The sequence below is a fragment of the Argentina silus genome, assembly GCF_951799395.1.
Source record: "Argentina silus genome assembly, chromosome: X".
Classification (NCBI taxonomy): Eukaryota; Metazoa; Chordata; class Actinopteri; order Argentiniformes; family Argentinidae; genus Argentina; species Argentina silus.
Window position 1 is genome coordinate 28,546,209 of NC_139653.1, and position 21,291 is coordinate 28,567,499.

At 41.3% G+C, this 21,291-nt stretch overlaps 1 protein-coding gene across 2 annotated transcripts; it reads right to left on the reverse strand.

The window, feature by feature from the left end:
* Positions 1 to 611: 611 nt before the first annotated feature.
* rffl (ring finger and FYVE-like domain containing E3 ubiquitin protein ligase) lies at positions 612 to 20,993 on the reverse strand. Of its 2 annotated transcripts, none has more exons than XM_083695853.1 (7): positions 20,815 to 20,993; positions 6,484 to 6,659; positions 5,545 to 5,934; positions 5,276 to 5,362; positions 3,680 to 3,890; positions 3,343 to 3,366; positions 612 to 3,038 (listed from the first exon to the last, which is right to left on the reverse strand). In XM_083695853.1, exons 2-7 carry the CDS (start codon positions 6,652 to 6,654, stop codon positions 2,857 to 2,859), a joined length of 1,065 nt encoding a protein of 354 aa, XP_083551979.1. In that variant the 5' UTR covers positions 6,655 to 6,659; positions 20,815 to 20,993; the 3' UTR covers positions 612 to 2,856. The 2 variants fall into 2 exon arrangements, with proteins under 2 accessions (XP_083551979.1, XP_083551978.1); XM_083695852.1 differs by having other exon boundaries at positions 6,484 to 6,663.
* Between the last annotated feature and the right edge of the window lie 298 nt (positions 20,994 to 21,291).

Sequence of the window (21,291 nt, forward strand, 5' to 3'; positions counted from 1 at the left end):
CTCCTCACCTATAAAGCCCTACATGATTATCTGCTCCCTCTAACTCCTTGAGCCCTATTGTCCCTTCTGCTCCCTCCAGTCTTCAGACTCTGGTCATCTCCTAGTCCCCAAGCCAAACTTATCAATAAATAAGTTCATCCATATTGGGACTTTTCAAATAATGATATATAGCCATTGATTCTTAAATAATATGCCTTGTGAGCTCAGTTCAACTGTTTTACCCCATTAGAATCTAACACATTTCTCCAGTCCCATCCCTCAGCTGTTTAACAAAACAAGTGGTGGGATGACCTTTTTGTTGTTGTTTGAGTCCCAGATTGCCCTTCTAATTTAGCTTTGTCCTTACTGTAAACACACCAGCACCAAAACATGTAATCAAACTGCCATAGGGCTATTGTTTTGATACCTAAAAGTCTGCCAAGGTTCATTATCGATTGATTGACACATTTCTCTGTAGTGCAACAATATCTGTTAACAAAGTCAAATGGTTCCATATTCTCAATGTGCATCAAATTACAGTAAAGGCCACAATGAACCTAAATAGTTCACTCTAAGTGGATTCATGGGATTTCATGTCACCATTCATGCACAAACAAATAGCACCCCTAGCATTTTGACTGGATTAACCAGTTATCCCTATTCATAATCTAATCTGCAATGACACATAAGAGCACAAGTACCATTTGAACTAGATAAAAAGGGACAAGTTTGAGTAATTGCATTACTACAATGTAATTAGAATTCATACAAGAAAAATATTTGGTACAGTATTTAAGATTATTTTAAAACAATATTTCAGAAATATACTGCATCAAAGTGGTTAAGAATATAGATAGTTTGGCTCAAAACAATGTGATGGAAAATAGAGAGAACAGCAAGGGCCCATAATTTGAATGTTATTTAGAAGCTAGTTCTTTTATCCAATTCACAGTCAAAAATTTTTAATTGCAATCAATAAATCAAACAAAAGTCTAAGCAATATACTAAACATAAAAACTCCCTTATCATTAAGAAAATAGAAGTACACTTCCTTTCATCATACGATTACACATTTAAGTTTGTGAATGCACACAAGGTGCCAGATATTCAACTTCATTCCTTAAAAGCAGGTTAGTGCAATGTTTCATTTTTACAGGAACAACATTTTCCATATAACTGATAAACCATCCACATGATTTTTCTACTATTTTCACAAAATCTTAAAGGTACAGCATACAGTGCCCTCCACAAGTATTGGAAAGAGGAAGCATTTTGTCTTCTTTTAGCTCTATACTCTTTAAATCAAACAATTACTATGAGGTGAAAGAAGAGATTCTCAGCTTTAATTCAATGTTTTCTTTTTTCTGATTGGTTTCACCATTTATAAACTACAACTCTATTTCAGGGAGCCAGTAGTATTGGAAAATTGGCTTGACAGGTGTTTCTGGTTAGTCAGGTGGTCAGTCAGTCTTCCGTCACATCATTTGTGTAGGCATAAGAGAGCTGTCAATGTCTAGTATTTGCTGAAGAGTACAGGCCTGGCAGAGCATTACCAGAGAATGCAGCCAGCGTCTGATGGGGTCAATGGGTCGCAGATTTCAAGCTGTTATTGCATGCAAAGGATTGTCGACCAAATACTAAACATGAGTGCTTTATTTGGACGTTATATGATTTGTTCCAATATTTTTGGAGCCCTGAAATAGGGGGAGTATGTTTAAAAACTAAATGGTGAAACCAATCTGAGAGAAAAAGAAAAAAAAAATGTTGAACTAAAGCTGAGAATCTCTACTTTGACCCCATAGTAATTGTTTGATTTCAAACCCAAACTGTTGGAGTACAGAGCTAAAAGTACTTATGGAGAGCACTGTATATTCACAGCCATGATTTAAAGGTGCTGGTTTTGAAGGCCATAAAGAGTCTAACAATCTTTCATTGTGGTCAGTTGAGTTTGGGGAGGAATAGCAATAAATGTCCATGCACATTCAACCTAGTGCTGGAGCAGCATGGGCATGTTTAGCCATGCCTTGCACCCACTCAAATGAGTCCAGTTCCAGTATAGAAAGCATAGCAGAGATCTTTGGTCAATGTTGACTTAATTGGAAGCATAAAGGAAATAGTGCACATTGAAAGTGTACAAAATCTTCTTCTTAACCACTGGCCCATTCCCCGACTTTCAGGGGACTCAAATAAAATTGTGAGTCAACATATTCCACAGCAGAGGGATAATGTGAAGTTGTCTGATCTGCTTCAACTTGCGAAAGTTGAAAAACACAGCTTATGCAGCGTCTATTAGTTACAGCACAATGAAAGCCCTGCAGCATGAGAGAATGTGCCCACCACCATCTTAGGTGTTTCCCTGCTATAATACATTAAGGCTTAAACAATAAACATACTCTTAAGGCTAGAATTAAACACTACAAGGGTTGTAGCTTTACTAAAAATAGAGTAATGACATTCAGGCATGGAATTCCCCTGGTGTGTTGTCAGTTGAAGTCTTTCACTGGGTTCATTTCTAAGAGCACTTTGGACATGCATGTACCCCATACTGTATTTGCAATTAGGTATCAAAATGAAACAAAAACTGGTATTGCCTGTTCACATACAGTCAATTTCTCTGTCTGCAAGACATAATTATTGCTTTGAAGATATGCATGAGTCCATTCAATAAAGGAGAAAATGCTAGTGTCCAGTCATTGGGCTTGTGTGGTTTATTGCCAGAAAAAGGCCATTGGTTTGTATGGTTTGTATCCCTGGTCCTCCAGCATGGGGTGAAAGAGGGCGGCTGCAGAACTAAGGTCTTCAGAGCTTCAACCAACTGGAGGTAGAGGAGGGAGCCTATTGGTGGTAAAACCCCTTTAGGGGTGAGAGAGTCCCAGCTCAGGACCTGAAGACGTGTACAGCCCGGACCACATACTGCCTGCAGATGGGGCACTCGTTCATGCGCTTGCCACACTTTGTGCAGGTGACCATGTGGCCACATTCCAGCAGAACACAGTCAATGGGAGAATCCATGCAGATCTTACACAAGTTCTCTTCCAGGCCTGGTGTGCCGCTGGGATCTAGGGGGAAAAATGGGACAAACACCATTAGACCATTAACACTGGTTTGTGTTCAGTTGACCACTGATTCCACTAAAGGCTACAGTTTGAAAATGATCATTGTGTATGCTTTCAAACATTCAATTATTTGTCAGTAATCAGTAAAATAATATATGCCCCAATAATTGAGAGACTCACAGATACATGCAGTATCTATAGCTGATAATGTACAATGAGTTGTTCAAGACACCATTACAACTGAGTGATGGATTGTGCATTAGCCTCATGCCCAATAGAAGATTGCTTCACATGAGAAAGAGCTCACCTGTCCCATCATTGGTATTTGAAACTGAAAGAAAATGGGAGGAAAAAAACTCAACTTTAGGCTTTCATATTGTGATACAACAGTTGTATTCAGGTTTGCATCATAGAATTTAATGCAAAACAGTGAAATAGAAAATAATCCAACACTATTAACATAATAAAATCATACAATTGACTGCATGCTAGTGGTAAATATAAGGTACTGTGAAAGTGCAATCTTCAACTCCATCTGTTCGGGTCTATTTGCATGATAAGCATGTGACACTTAAGAGTGACAATTCTCATTTGCTGGGTGGGTAGACATCCTAACCCAGCCTGTAAAGTAGAGGCCTCTTTACCAAGGTTCTGGAGGTCCTTCTGGTCATGGTAGAGGCGGGTGACCCTCTCCATCAGCTCCCACTTCTCACAGCAGCCTTTGTAGTTAACAAAGTTGCGAGCAAGGATCTCCTTCAGCTGCCGGACACTGAGGGCCTCAATGTCCTCCACAGCACTCAGGTCCGACAGGGATGCTCTGCAACCAGGGGCCAGCACCTCCTCTGTGTCTGACGACTGAGGTAGAACACACTCATTAGCATTTCATCCAAAAGCATTCTTAACACCAGAACAGTTAAAGGGAAGGGACCATATACATCCTCCATGAACAACCGAACATACCAAATATTACCATGTGATTTTTGAGACAACAACATGTGAGATGCTGATGAACATTAAACTAAGTAGCTGGTTAGACATCTAGACCATAACTGAGTTGTGAAACATTTAAGATCAGGTCACTTCACAAAGTGAATGTATTGACAGGCTATCTTTAATGACTTGCTCAGGTCATATGGCTTTCACAATGCAATGGGGAGTCTGGGGAATGACATGCCACATGATATGCCAAAGCTGATATCCATCATTGGGGATAAGAATAGATAACTGCAGTGCTACAAGGGGAACCTTCTGACAGGTGAATAATAGAACACACCATGCAGACATGGGCTGCCAGCCATAACACAACAAAACATATCTCTACAATAGGTCGAAGTCAAAAATCTCCTGGCTACCTACAGTATGTGGAAATATACCACTCTTAATCGTTGGCCAATGATTAAAAAATGTTTATGATGGAAACAAGATCTTCACTCTTCATATCACACCAAGAGGCAACCCCCTTTTATGGGAGTTCTACTTTTGCCTTTGAATATTTACACATGAAGTGACGCTTAGCGCTGGTTATCTTACGTTGGTGATCAGATAGCTAGTGAAATCCATTCTCAGCATTGGTTGGTTGGTTGCTAGTCAATGCAACCAACCTGGATGGCAGCATGACAGACACCATGCGAAAAAACTTATAGCACACTCCTCTTTCTGATATTGGAAATGAACAACACAGAGTTTCAAAGTTTCAACAACTAACCAGAGGGTAGGCAAAACACCGACATTCCTATTAACTTCCTTAAAGCTCAAGTATGTGGATTAGAGTTTTTAAAATAATGCAAAATGGACATGTTAAATTGGAATGAGAATGAGATCACATGATTAAGAATGCTCAGTTTTGATTTGGTCCAAGCAAAGCACTTTCTAAAATCTGGTGTCAAGGTTGTGCACTGGCCTTTATGTACCCATTTTACATTTTGTTTGTTTACAAGGATATGCACGTTTGCCACTATTAGAAAACGTAGCATATTACGTTTTAATCTTTTTTGTATGGCCTGACGACATGATGCACCTTTAATATAGTTAATATCTCACTAAAACAGTAATCGGCTTTTAACCAAGCCTGTTGTAAATGTTATCTGTTGAGGAAGCTTAAGCATAACAGTCTCCTGTCTTAGCAGGCTCTGGCTCATCTAATTTTATAACTTAGGAGAGGAAGCCTATTGCTGCCATAGTGCCATGATTAACAGGAGGTTGGACACCAGAGGCTGGTTGGAGGATCATTCAGGCTGTACCTGCAACTCTTGCTCTCCCTGGACCTCTGCGTCTCCCTCAGTGTCAGGTGTCTCCTCAGGACTGGAGGGCACCAACAATGATGGAGTCTAAGGCCAAAAGTCCAATGCACCCGCAGTCAGTTAGCTACAGAGTCACGCTCTTAGTAGTTCAACAGCGTCAGTGTAAGTGACCTATTCTGAAGCTGTTATACTACAAACCATGCAAAACACACAGTGAAATGATTGGCAAATGATTGGGAGTAGACATGGGTTCTCTTGGGAAGCCTTACCTGGCCATCCTCATGAGCCTGCTGCTGTAGGACAGGGTCTGTGGACGTGGGCTCAGGATGTGTGGAGGGTGTGGTGGGGGCAGGGGCTGGAGTGGACTCATGCTGGGACGAGGGGGGCTGAGTTTGGGACAGGGGGCCTACATTACTAGAAGGGAGCGTCTGCTGGCCCAAGACAAGCTCCACTAGCTCCTCCTTCTCACGGCACATCTGTGTGGAGACCTCATGCAGGTGTAGGTAGTCACGCAGGTCCTTCACCTTCAGCTTCATCAGCTCTGAGCGCCCAAACAGAGTGCAGTGGAACCGCTGGCAGGTATGGCACAGCCGTGGCTGTGGCTCCAGCTGGGCAGAACACCTGCCGCAATAGTTCTTCTTACAGTCCATACAGACATGCTGCAGGGAGAGGTTAGCATATGACCTGAGGCTGGTAACACAGACCACAACAAATTACAGACAATGTCAAGAGGCCTGAATTAATTATTCATGAGTTAGCTAAGGGGTTTGTTAGTAGACCTTTGACTCAAAGCCCTCGTGTTAAAGTAGGTATTGTGCACAAGGAGAATGATTAGACCAAGAAGAACCAGAATAGAATGTACAAGTACTAATGTATGAGTCATAACTCAAACAAAATTAGCCATAAACAGCCATGTTTACCTTCCCTCACTTCTCTGAAACACTATCCATCAGGCTGTTGTTAGATGTATCTGAGTTTCAAAAGCCATACACTTCAGTAGATTTTTCTTTTCAGTGTTTTTCTATAATATATTATGCCATAGAATAAACACCAAGATTTCCATTCAAGACTTGTCTCATTAAATTCTTGCCCTGAGGCCTAGTCAAATACAGTAAAGAATACATCCCGACTGTTACTTTGGGTTCATCCTTTTTATGTCTCTAGATAATGGAAGCTTAATAGTCTGTGGGAAAGGGTTTTGTGCATACCTTTCTGGCTAGGTTGTCGAAGTGGCCTCCGCATGCTTTACATGTGAGGTCCGGTGGAGAGGGGTAGCTGCTGTAGCCAGAGTTTGTGTAGACTTGATGACGTGTGCTGCTGTTGCTCTCCTCCACAGTGGCAGTGTCCAGACAGGACCAGTTGCAGCAAGACGCCCACATGTTCCCTATCTGGCAACACAGACCACAAACTTATAGGGAGGAGAAACAGGAGAGACAGCCAATGAGGAAAAAATGAGCATAGAAGTAGAAAAGTAAATGTGTGGGAGAGGTAGTATGAGTGAGTCTCTGTCTAGGCCTATAGTAGCAGTGTGTGACAGGTATTGAGAGCAATCAGCAAGGGATGTGGTGATGCAGTGGAGCAAGATGAATAAGGGGATTGAAGAAAAACAACAAAAATGCTGACGTTACAGTGAGGTGTTGGTATACTGTTTGGATGTTCAAATCATAAAGAGTGTAAGGCTCAATCAATGACACAGGCACTGTAATTGAAATGAGAGATGTGCAGTTGCCCCCAGTAAACTCAACTGTCGTCAGTAAGGAGAGCAGGTACCTGGCTTTTGGCTGCAGAAGTAGGGCTCCCATCATTTATTCAGAGTGTGTGTGCAGTTTGAGCTACAGGAGGCTAGCCACACTGCTCTTGATAAAGTGACACCCTATCTCCCGACATAAACTGAGGAGGCCTTCTGCAGCCTGATCAGGTCTTAGCCTACAGCACTGAGGAGGCTAGCCCTGATATGCCCTAGAGAAAATTGCATATATGCTAGGCCATGCAAAGACCTATCCATGGTGCTCTTATGAAATCACAAAGTGCTCTCTCGAGCTAATATTCTGCCATGACTCACCTATCTAAAGACCTTCTTGGACTGCTAGCATCCTCAACTCCATATCGTGAGATATGTTATTGTCTAAATTTGAACGTCAAACTTTTACAAGCAGCATTTGTTGATCACCCCCTCCCAATAGATATTGTAAAATATTGTTGTGATTTTTCCTATTTAGGCACATATATGGAAAGTATCCCGAGTGCACAACATTTTTCAGAGGAAGTGACTGACAAAATGTGCTCGTAAGTTTGTTAATGTTTTCTTTTCAATTTAGGACTATAACATACAGTGCCCTGCATAAGTAATAGGACAGTGAGGCATTTGTTCTTCTTTTGGCAATTACTATGAGGTTAAAGTAGAGAAATTACACATTTTATACATCGTACCCAATTTCAGGGCATTAAAAGTAACGGGACAATTGGCTTGTCAGGTGTGTTCCATCACATAATTTGTGCAGGCATAAGAGAGCCGTGTATGTCTAGTATTCTAGGCTTTACGTTTGCCTTTGGAGTCTGCTATTGATGTCTGTCAACAGGAGGACCAAGGAGGTGTCATTGAATGTCATGGAAGCCCTTCTTAGGCTGAAAAAAATCAGAAACACAGCCAAAACCTTAGGCGTGCCAAAATCAACAGTTTGGAACATCATTAAAAAGAAAAGCACTTAAAAAGCACTAGTGAGCTCAGCAATCGCAAATGGGCTCGTAGACCCAGGAATACTACAGTGGATGACTGAAGAATGCTCACTATAATTAAAAAGGGGAAGTTTACTCCCCCAAAAAAATCAATTTTCATGTGTATTTCTGGTCAATCCATAATGCATACTGTCTCAAACTATAATTTCGCATGCAGCTGCATCATAGCTATCAAAACGTGAGGTCTGTGTTTACTTCCTAAAAAACGTCCCATACCACGTTAAAATACATCAGACGAGAGTTAAAAGTGGAAGGTTCTTGACCGGGCAAGTCAATCTTCAGATTTAAATCCAATTTAACATGAATTTCCTGATAAGATTTTAGGCAAAAATACCTAAAAACAAACAACGACTGAAGATGGCTGCAGTACAGGCCTGGCAGTGGATCACCAGAGAAAATATCCAGTGTCTGGTGGGGTCAATGGGTTGCAGACTTCAGGCAGTGCAAAGGAATGTCCACCAAATACTAAACATCAGTGCTTAATTTGGACATTATATGAATCTGTCCCATTACTTTTGGTGCTGTGAAACAGGGGGCATATGCATAAAATTTGTTGTAATTTCTAGAAGGTGAAATCAACAAAAAAATACCCTTAAATAAAAGCTGACAATCTGTACTTTAACTTCATAGTAATTGATTTCAAATCCAAACTTTTGGAGTATAGAGCCAAAAGAGGAAGAAATGCTTCACTGTCCCATTACTTATGCAGGGCACTCTCTCTTTGTAAGGACCAACATTGGTGAGACATATCTAAGTTATGGGCCAATTGAGCAAAGCTGATTTCATTGTCAGATACCAAATGTCTTCAACTACTGCACAGGTCTAGGCTAATTCACAGGTGGGTGATTATGCTCTCGGTCCCCAGTGGTAACCTGTGTAACACACTGCCATGGAGACCAAATCTAGGCAAACCTAACAGGATCCACCACAGACATCCACAACAGCAGCTGCTAAGGAAATGCCTGCCACCAGACATTATTGTGTCTCAATGCATAAGATTGCTTGCACTTCCAACTGTTTGGCATGTCTACTTGAGTTGTGACAGAGTAAATACTGGCCAAATATCATAAAGAGCCGATTATAAAGAACAGATTATGTGAAAATGTAGCATGTAGTTTTTATTTTTTTTATTTTATTTTTTTACAGCAAAGGTGTTGCAGACAAATAACTAAACAAATATGTATTCATTTTCAACGAGAGGCCACTACAAAATGTGGTAGTAACATAAAGCAGTGCATTGAAATTGAATATGCAGCAGTTTTCATTCAAATCCATCTTTTGCAACTATAGCTTCCCATGTTAAGTCAATGGGAAAAATGTCTATCTACTGGAAGCTAATTATATTTCTATGATAACAAATGCCACCATAGCTAGTCTGCAGTCCTGCTCAACTGGAGGTCGATGCTATCTACTCCCCTCCCAGGTTACAACCAACCATTTATTACTACAAAGGCCACCCAACTCATACTAAAGTTAATGTAAGCAAAAATGACTGAATATTTTTAGGATTATATTGGTCGTGGTCTTAAGTGTGCTAGCTACAAAGTCTCAGAGCAGACGTAGCGCTACCTCAAGCCTTTTTCGCAGTAATATTACACGCACGCACACTTTGCTTCACACCAACATACACAGCACCCACTAACGTTATGCTGCTAGCTAGAATTACAGTAGGCCTAGTCCTGGCTACAATTTAAACTAGCAACGATGTAGCTATGGCGGTGATGGCCATGGAATTTTGAGTAATGGTCAGTTGTTATGTAAATAATCATTATAACCGTCATAACCGTTTCACAACAGGTACACAACTATAACGCATGACAGAGCAAGAATAACTTTGTGGTCGACTGTTGTTGCTATTACTGAATAACTAATGAACACATCCAACGTTTTTAATAAAATCTATTTATTGATTCAACAGAAAGCAAGAATATGAGGCATTAAATCAAGTGCACACATATTTAACACAAGTGTCTGTCATATGAACACATGGAACAGAAATATTGTTTTTTAATAAATAGGCTACGCAAATAAAATAATACAGGCAGCTGCCACTTGATAAATAGAAACATTACAAAATAAACGCTAAGCCTACCGTAGTCAGTAAAAATAGACTGTTGTGTGTGACCTTTTAAAATAATAGTCTAAAAGAGGAAAATAAACACGTGCTATTTAATAGCAAAATAAGCTAACTTTGTTCAGTCTATTATTAGGCCTCTTCCTTTAAGTTGCGTGCAGGAACACAAGCATATTTACGTTGTCTGGCTTAAGGCAAGACCGGACAGCTGTACTAAAAACTTGTTATGAAAATACACACGTATTTTCTTGCAAGTTTCGCCATCAAAGGAAAGCGACCCTGGTTGACGCGCCACCATGCCAGGGATCATCAGTGGAGTCTCTGTAGGTGGGAGTCCAGCGGCTCTTGTCTGACTAAGATGAAGATCGGCTTACCTCCTCCTCTCTCCCGCATCTTGCATGCTAGCTAGCGGGAGTTTCAAAGAGATAGCGCATTTCTTGAGGGAAACTATATCTCCCTCAAAATACGAAACAGTTTGATAGATAGACGGATTATTGTAGCAAAACAATTGTTAATAATTAGTATTTTATATTCATGCTATTAGGTAAAGTATATCTACATTAAAATAAAATAAAAAATCCCCATTTAAAAATTCTAAAATCATTGTATTTCAACGGTTATGACGGTCATGTTTCCCAGTCGTCCTCGTGTTACCGCCAGTAACTGCGTAACCGTCACAGCCCTAGATGTAGCTAAACAGTAGTCAAGTAGGGGGACATACTTCCAGTGGAGATTTGCTATAGCCAGCAAATGATATGGATGGAGAGATTGCAGATAGTAGATTGGCAAAATATCCCTCAACCCATGAAAATGATATACTATAGATGATATACCTAGATCTGCCTAAAACATCTAGTGTGGCAGTACAACATTGCAGCCAGCATAGTAGTCCCAGGCTTTATATCTGCCTTGATCAAACTAATTATTAGTCCTACCTGTAACCTGTTCACCCCTAATCCACACATGTTGGGTTGCTGAAGTGCATGCATTCAAGATTAAAATGCCAAGTCCTCATATATGGTGGTTTTCCCCTCTGTTTGCTAGTTTAAGTATGTTTGATGACTACTCGGTCTGCAATGGTGTTTATTCAAACAACGTATGGCCTGAAAATAGTTTTACACCGGCCCGCAATTTAGCCTTTAGTTTATGACATCACATGAGGCATAACTTCTGAAAGGTATCTATTCTAGGATCGCTGTAGCTACTGTGGAAGTACATCACTGTTGTAGCTACTTGCAGAAGGCTCGTCATAGGGTGATTGAGTTATTCAGCATAAGGAGTCACACAATAGGATATTATTAACCAATAATTTGTTGTCCACGAATGATGTAGCGCCCCTCTGTAAAAGGAGAATGATGGAGAAGCCTGTGAATGAAGCAAGACATTCATTCATAAACATTTTACTATGACACTATGTGTCCCCGTTGCGCACAGGGAGGGCTTTTCTCTTGGTGCGACCACCTTCTGTGATCAAACATAACAATTATTTGGGCTAACCATTAGGCTATAGGCTAAGACAATATACACTCACCGGCCACTTTATTAGGTACACCTGTTCAACTGCTTGTTAACGCAAATATCTAATCAGCTAATCACATGGCAGCAACTTAATGCATTTAGGCATGTAGACATGGTCAAGACGACCTGCTGAAGTTCAAACCGACCATCAGAATGGGGAAGAAAGGAGATTTAAGTGGCTTTGAACGTGGCATGGTTGTTGGTGCCAGACGGGCTGGTCTGAGTATTTCAGAAACTGCTGATCTACTGGGATTTGCACACACAACCATCTCTAGGGTATAGAGAGAATGGTCCGAAAAAGAGAAAATATCCAGTGAGAGGCAGTTCTCTGGGCGAAAATGCCTTGTTAATGCCAGAGGTCAGAGGAGAATGGCCAGACTGGTTCGAGATGATAGAAAGGCAACAGTAACTCAAAGGTTGGTGATGGTGGTGTAATGGTATGGAGGATATTTTCTTGGCACACTTTGGGCCCCTTAGTACCAATTGAGCATCGTTTAAAGTATTGTTGCTGACCATGTCCATCCCTTTATGACCACAGTGTACCAATCTTCTGATGGCTACTTCCAGCAGGATAACGCGCCACGTCACAAAGCTCACATCATCTCAAACTGGTTTCTTCAACATGACAATGAGTTCACTGTACTCCAATGGCCTCCACAGTCACCAGATCTCAATCCAATAGAGCACCTTTGGGATGTGGTGGAACGGGAGATTCACATCATGGATGTGCAGCCGACAAATCTGCAGCAACTGCGTGATGCTATCATGTCAATATGGACCAAAATCTCTGAGGAACGTTTCCAGCACCTTGTTGAATCTATGCCACAAAGAATTAAGGCAGTTCTGAAGGCAAAAGGGGGTCCAACCCGGTACTAGCAAGGTGTACCTAATAAAGTGGCCGGTGAGTGTATTTGCACAGGTAAATTATTTGGTTACAAATGTGACTCGCTATAAACCTAGGTTACACAACTCTGGTTTCCATATTGATATAGGCCAAGTTTCGGTATTAATTTATGCTGCATAACAGACTTCACTCAAAATATTATTCCGAAATTCATTGGGCTATAAGTCTACTGCATTAGGCTACACTCCTACAGATTGAAAAGTTACCGGAACGTGTAGTGCTTATTTGATTCATTATCTGTCTTGTTTCTTACAGCTTTGCGTTGATTTCTCAAAATATGACTCCCAAATTCGTTAGGCTATAGGCCTATTGTAAAACTCCTTAACAATCTGTATGGCAAGGCCCATCATTCATCATAGTTTCGTCAAAAAACTTGACATACGAACAGACAGAGATCGAACCATAGTCCCCTCCTCAATTTCATCAGTGGGGGACAATTACATTTGCTAATAGACAGGGACATATATAAGTTGTTTGTCATAAAATATACTGGCGCTAGCTCTATTGATCTGAGTAAATACAAAAAAACAAAATTATTACATTTGTTACATTGTCATGGCTCTCCCCTACAGTAGTTTGTTGGTCTACTAAACTTACAACTGGGCAAGTTGTTTAGGATTCACACCTTCTCTCAAACAGCCGAATACTTACTATGCATACTCTTCAGAGAGGACCTTATAGTGGACTGCTTTTAGAAGAATAGCCTAGGTTTTAATTTGTGTATAGGCCTAGGTTATAGGTCCTACATTTTTAGGTTAGTGTTAATTTTTAACACATTATCATGTTTGTAAAAATAATCACACATAGGTTAACACAACACTGGATTTGCTACACATAGCAGCAATATAATAACACTTGAATATCTTGTATTAGGTAATATTCCCATTTGTGTTGCTTCTTCTTCATCTTTGCTAGACAGATGGAACTGGTGTGATGTTAGTACAGGAACATTGATGTGTAACAGCATCAGGAGAATAACAGGCACACTTCCAAAGGCTCCTCAATAATTTAATGTGTCTCAGCACCACAAATATATGTTCTCTATTTACTCATCAGCCAAGCTAATTATTCAAGTACCTTGATTACTTGGATGAGGTGTGATAGCAGCACTGTGTTGGTATAAATATATACCAACAGGGGATATAACACACAACTCTAGCTTACACTGAACCCGGGCCTCCCTCCTATTTGGAGCCCAACAGATACACTCACCAAGCACTTTATAATGAACACTATACTAATACTGGGTAGGGCCTCCCTTTGCTCTCAAAACAGCCTCAATTCTTCATGGCATTGATTCCACAAGATGTTGGAAACATTCCTTTGAGATTATGGTCCATGATGTGCACTTTCAAGCTGTGAATCTCCCGTTCTACCACATCCCAAAGGTGATCTATTGGATTCAGATCCAGTGACTGGGAAGGCCACTGAAGAATACTGAACTCATTGTCATGTTCTCTAGCTTTCAAGATGGCGCCTCCAACGGCTGCCACGGTGTGTTGGTGCGCACTTCTTTGTTTGTTTTTAGTCTTTAATTCCATTAATTGTGATTCCACTAAGTTTATTTTCACGAGGGACGAGATACTTAACATCAGGGACTCCATCTGATTTATGTCCCAACTTTCTCGCCTCATCTGGATTTACTGGACATTCTAGTCAAAGGTGCTCTGGCCCTTGGCCAAGCAGTGAGACAGAGGCGCAGAGGCAAGCACATCAAGGCTTTAGTGCGCTTCAGGGAGAGAGGATTATGCTCGCCTCTACCGGGAATACTCCTCTCAAATGTTCGCGCACTGTGCAACAAAATGGACAAATTGCGTCTTCTTATCAGGACAAATGGAGACTTTTCTCTCTCTTCTGTTTTGTGTTTCACAGAATCGTGGCTGATGGAATAACGGCTTTTAGCTGTTACGGGCGGATCGCGACCCCATTTCTACACGCAAAGCAAAAGGTGGAGGGATCTGTTTCTATATAAATCAACGCTGGTGCAACAACGTGAAAGTGATTTTGCAAACTTGTTCTCCTGACCTGGAATCATTTTCCATCACCTGCAGACCGTTTTACTCACTTCTTTTATATTGGCTGGCGTTTACATCACTCCGCAAGGTGATGTGAAAGTGGCTCAACGTCAACTCGCCGACCAAATATTGAGTGGAGAGAAGGAGAGTGAACACGTATTCCCCAGTTATTGTCCTTGGGGACTTTAACAAGGGCAACTTAACTCACGGACTCCCTAAACATAAACAGTTAATCAAACGACCAGGGAGGAGAAGATTTTAGATCACTGTTACAGCACCATCAGCAAAGCTTATCACGCAGTTCCCTGCGCGGCTCTGGGTCTATCTGACCACGCTCTTATTCATCTGATCCCGGCATACAGGCAGAAACTAAAACTTTCTAAACCTGCTGTGCGGACATCCAAGAACTGGAGAAGCGGTGGAGGAGCTGCGTGACTGCCTAGACACCACAGACTGGGACATTTTTAAGACTGCTTCCAATAGCCTGGATGAATACAGAGTCTGTGACGTCATACATCTGCTTCTGTGAGGACAGATGTATTCCAACACGTACCAGGGTGAGTTACAACAATGACAAGCCCTGGTTCACAGCAAGACTCAAACAGCTTCGTTTGGAGAAGGAGAGGGCCTTCAGGAGTGGAGACAAGGAAAGGTTTAGACTGGCTAAGTACCTCTGACCCACACAATCAAAGCTCCCCCACAGCTATCACACCTCTTTTCCCCAGCCTGGACAGAGACACTACCCCCCCTACTCAATGGACCCAGACAGCCCGCTCCCCCCCATCACACCGCTCTCCATCCAGGAGAAAGACGTCAACAAACTGTTAAAGAAACAGAACCCCCGCAAGGCAGCTGGACCAGACACTGTCTCCCCCTCCACAATGAAGCACTGTGCAGACCAGCTGTCTCCAGTGTTTACGGACATCTTTAAAACCTCACTGGTTGAATGCATGGTACCTGCCTGCTTCAAAACATCCACCATCATCCCAGTTCCAAAAAAAGCAGAGGATCACAGGCCTTAAGGACAACAGACCAGTCGCCCTGACCTCTGTGGTAATGAAGACCTTTGAGCACCTTGTGCTCCCCCACCTCAAGACCATCACCAACCCCCTCCTTGACCCACTGCAGTTTGCCTATAGAGCCAACAAGTCTGTAGACGACACAGTCAACATGGGACTTCACTTCATCCTCCAGCACCTAGACTCCCTCAGCAACTACACCAGGATCCTGTTTGTGGACTTCAGCTCTGCATTTAACAGCTCTCCTCCAGGACAAGCTATCCCAGCTGAGCATGCCTGAGCCCACCTGCAGGTGGATCACTGACTTCCTGACAGACAGGAAGCAGCAGGTACGGCTGGGCAAGCTTGTCTCTGAGCCCCGGACCATCAACACTGGAGCCCCAAAGGGCTGTGTGCTCTCTCCTCTATTCTTCTCCCTCTACACCAACAGCTGCACCTCTAGCCACCCTTCTGTCAAACTCCTGAAGTTCGCGGATGACACAACCGTCATTGCATTAATCTCCAATGGTGATGAGGCCGCCTACAGAGAGGAAGTTGACAGCCTGGCTTCCTGGTGCAGCCAAAACGACTTGGAGCTGAACGCCATAAAAACTGTAGAGATGGTAGTAAACTTCAGGAGAAGCCCAGCCCCAACTGCCCCCCTCACCATGTGTGACTCCCCACTTAACACTGTGGAGTCATTCAGATTCCTTGGGACAATAATTTCAAAGGACCTCAGGTGGGCGGAGAACATCACCTCCACCATCAAGAAGGCCCAGCAGAGGATGTTCTTCCTGCGGCAGCTGAAGAAATTCAACATTCTGCAGAAAGTGATGGTCGAGTTCTACACGGCCATCACTGAGTCCATCCTCAGTTCATCAATCACCGTCTGGTTCGCTGACTCCACTGCCAAGGACAAAGGCAGACTGCAGCGGAACATTTGGTCAGCCGAGAAGGTCATCGGCTGCAACCTGTCATCTCTCCTGGAGCTGTTCCACACCAGGACCAGTAAGAAAGCAGGAAAGATCATCTCTGATCCTTCCCATCCTGGTCACAACCTCTTCCAGAGACTTCCATCCGGCAAAAGGTTCCGGTCAATCAAGACTAAAACCTTGTGCCACCTGAACAGTTTCTTCCCCATGGCAAAAGTAAATTATTCTAATTTATAGTGTACATGCCCCATAACCATTTCACAGCCTCTAATCTCATTGCCACTTAGTCTCACACAGCCTACAAGATGTATTGTTCTACTGCTCTTTTTTGTAAATGTATTATTGCTATTTTGTAAATTTCTTGTCAATATTTCCTATTTATTTTTTCATGTCCATGCACCAACCTCACCAAGTCAATTTCCTGTATGTGCAAATATACTTGGCCAAATAAAAAGAATTCTGATTCTGATGTTCATGACACCAGTTTGAAACAACTTTTGCTTTGTGACATGGTGCATTATCATGCTGGAAGTAGCCATAAGAAAATGGGTAAATTGTGGCCATGAAGGGATGCACATGGTCAGCAACAATACTCAAATAGGCTGTGGCATTCAAGCGATGATTGATTGGTATTAATGGGCCCAAAGTGTGCCAAGAAAACATTCCCCACACCATTACACCACATCCACCATGAGAAGGTGTACAGGTGTTCCTAACAAAGTTCTCAATGTGTGTCAGAGCATCAATATTATCGGGCGATATCTGCCTTTTACAGAAATATCTGCATCGGCACATATTCCTCTGATAATGCACCGATACAGCACCAAAGATGTCAGCCTCACATTCCAAAATTCTCAAATCAGTGTAGTTGGGTTTTTACAGAGCAATAGATATATTGCTATATAAGTAACGTCAGCTATTTGGACTGCAGTAAATTAACACAGTTGCAAACTGGATGTTGACTGAAGAGTTATTCAGCATAAGGAGTCACACAGTAAGATATTATTCACCAATAATTTATTTCACCAGTTAACATGGCTAGCTAGTATCCCTGAATGTCAGAGTCAGGTGTTCTTGTCATAAGCAGCTTGGGTGTGTAGTTCTGAATCAACCATGTCTGTCAACAGCATGGAGCATAATGTACTGTTGGCACATTACTTTGCTGAAGTTAGTCTTGGGGAGGGGGAGGGAATAATTTTGGGGGGGAAATAACTGGTTGGCAACAAAGTGCAGGAGGCTAACAGTATGTTTCAAGACTGCATTTCACAGTACATTCTTTAAATGTTTTTGTGAATTAAATATACTTGAGTATAACTAATATAACTCAGTGGATGATCAGACTGTGAGCATCTTTTTCCATTGTTTCTCTTCTGAATCCTGTGCTAAAAAGGAATTGTCTTCACCACTGAAGGTTTCGGACCCAAAAATCCAGTACCAGCTAGGCTCTACTCCTAATGCGAGTGCACTAGGTTACAGCTGTGCAATAAACACACTAACACTAACACACTGGCCAATATGAAATCCTGTTGTTTTTTTGTTTTTTTAAAGGTTTAAAACAGAAGCAGAACATGATAATGAAAACTCATGTGCAAGATATGGGTGTCCTTTTTAGCAAAGTGTCTTCATGATGAGAGCATAAAACCTTTCCCTTCTGATAGAGAGGGACTTAAAAAATTAAATTGGATACAGGGCCATCGCAGATTTTTTCCTCAGCTGCCCCTATAGCAGTCTTTCTCAAAATGGCCAGCAAGCATCACTATGGGGTCAATACCACACCCATTTGGAATGGCCATAACTGAATGAATTATTGGTGCAGTAAGCCCAATGATGGTTATTACTGTTTGTAGGGGGTAGAGAACACAAACAAATGACAAAGGTTTTCCAGGTATGTGTGTCCTTTAAATGGATAGCATATATTACTATTCCCCAGTGTCTACTGATTAAAATGGTATGCAACATTGTAACTAATGAGGTTAGTGTTAAGAAATATGACAAGAAATCTGCCCTGTGTGTTTCACTCTTTTCGTCCAATGGAGAGATAAAACGCACATGGATTGGGGTAATTAACTTAAACGATAGATAGATAGATAGATAGATAGATAGATAGATAGATAGATAGATAGATAGATAGATAGATAGATAGATAGATACTTTATTGATCCCCGGGGGGAAATTAAGGTGTTACCATTGTGATGCAAAGAGGAGAAGCATCTTAAAATGCAGACTTCTACTTCTGTAGAAGTGAATTAGGTGGAGTAAAGTCGAATAAAAGGTGTCTAGCTCAAAATATGAAAAAGTAGCAAAAATGTACCAATTAAAGTCAATAGTCATTGGAATTAATGGGATTATACACAAATTCAAGTATAGCTTAAAAAGTATAAATTATATCAGAAATATGTTTAGAATTTCTTTAAGTGGAGTCAGACTACTCATTGTCGAGGTGGTTTAGGGTGTCTCTTAAAACATGAAAAAGATACATTTAGAAATATATATGGTCTTGTTTATGTTTCTCTACACCCCTACAAACATTATTAACCAACATTGGGCTTCTGCAATAATTCATTCAGTTATAGCCATTTAAAATGGAAGTGCTATTGGTCCTGTAGCAATGTTTGGTGGCCATTTTGAAAAAGACAGCCATAGGGCCAGCTGTGGACAAAATCAGCAAAATTTTTTAAAAAGGCCACCAAAATGCATTCTTGCACTCTACCTAGAGCATATACCATACTTGGCATACACTCTAGATAGAGTGCAAGAACGCATTTTGGAACATGGCCCAAATCTGTGATGATCATCTAGCTAAAAATGCTCATTAAGACCTGTCCTTGCTCTGTGTAAAATGTGGTGCCTTATCACAAAAGGCAAGATTTCTTCGAAATGTGGCCTCTAGCCACCCCAAGGGGAGGGTTCTTGGAATGTAACATCCAATGATATGGATGGCACATTCTGCCATCACTCTGTCCAGTTCAATCCAAGCCAGAACGCTAATCTAAAATTCTCCAAAACTCCAAAAGAGGCATGAGAACAATGTGATTTAGTGGTACGGTTACACAAAACTAACCCAATATATACAGTCCGAAATTCATGCAAGAAAGTACAGAGTTAGTATTCAACTGGTTGAGAAGGTGAGAATCCTAAACAACCTGTCCAGTGGTGAGTGTATGTTGTTGTTTAATAGACCAGCAAACTGTACTGTAGCAGGAGTCAAAGCTGAGTGTGTTGGAAAACCTTGTCAGATATAGATTTCTGGAGCGCAATTGAATTTCCTGTCTTTTTCGGCTATACAATCTTATGTCACTTAAAACGTAGTTGTTTGCATTTAATTAGCTCAAAGTGGAGAGCAAACAGCTCGAGGGGAAGGTGACTCACATCTGAATGCAATCTAAAAAAGCACTACTGTTACTTTCCGCAATGTAATTCAAGAATAATTAATAATGGATTACTTATTTGATAGTTAAAAGCATAACTATGGTAAGCAGCATTTTTCGCAATTCAAAAGTGGTAGCTAGGGCGGCTTATTCTAGCCGCCCAATACATTTCCATGGACATTTAAATGGATAATCAAACAAACATTCTCAATTTCTCAATAAAATGTAGCTCGACTAGCCTAGACTGTTCATACACAGCTAAATATGAAAAGCAGAGTAGGTATAGCCTAGGTCTATACTAGCGCCAAAGTTTCAGATCACAGCTACAGGTGTTTGATAGAATCTAGATCTAATGAACAATAGACTGTGAGTTAGCCTATTAGCTGGACTGACTGTCAGCAATTATGACAGGGTCGTGCAAAGTCCAAAACAACAAAGGGTCCAAAATCAAAACCAATGTAATGCTGTGCTGTCACCATCTCACATTGAGAACGAGGCATAGAAATAAAATTACTAACAAACAGCACTGATAACAATGAGAGCGATGTAGCTAGTTAATTCAAAACGTGTAGGGGAAAGTGCATGTCACTGTGATAGACAGACAATATTTAGTTAAGTGTAAAGAAGGCTGGGTCACTTTGAGACATTAAGAACTATTCGTGTTAACTGAAACGATGTGTAAAAGTAATCAACAAGCCAAACAATCAACAAGGCTAAACCATGTTTCCCTAAGGAGCTGGAATTGATCACTTGTCGTAGCTAGCTAATACTGGCTAATTAACCACAAGTCGAAGTAGTACTAAATAGTAAAGTTAGCCAAATTTAGCTACAGTCTACCTAGCTGACCATTTCAGAAGTTGTGGAGACCCTTAAAGCTAAACACATTGTTTCTAACTGGTAAGCTGCATAGCTAAGTCGCTTACTCCTTTGCCCCAGAATGATGAAGACCTAGCTAGCCAAGTTTGAGTCAAAACAACTTGAATCAAGTTCTTACCTCAAAACGAAGCCCCCCCCCTCAGGCTAGGGCAACAATTGTAAGGCCTGAGCTAGTAGCAGCTGCCTGGAAAGTAGATAGCAAGTTGTTCAGAAACTTTTAGTTCTGTTTTGTATATCTTTAAGAGTTCAGACTCAAACAAGTTAGCTAGGTAGTTAAACAAGCTAGCTCAAACAGGAAGAATGACACCCGTGCGTGTGTAGTCAGTGCACGTAGTTACATTTCGAATCATCACTAGTTGCGAACTGCGACAGTGCACGAAACAAGATGATCAAGACTAAGTTGTATTTTATTTTCAGTGAAGTAGCGCTCTCTGCTGCCTATTCTGATACGGGGGGGAACAAGCGCAATACAATTATTTTAAGTATACCACTTAGATTACAAGTAATCAATCATTGAGTCATTGTGAATGCCTGCACCCGCATGAGTGAAAAAGATGCGTATATCCTACATTGATATTTTGTAAGGATGGTCTTC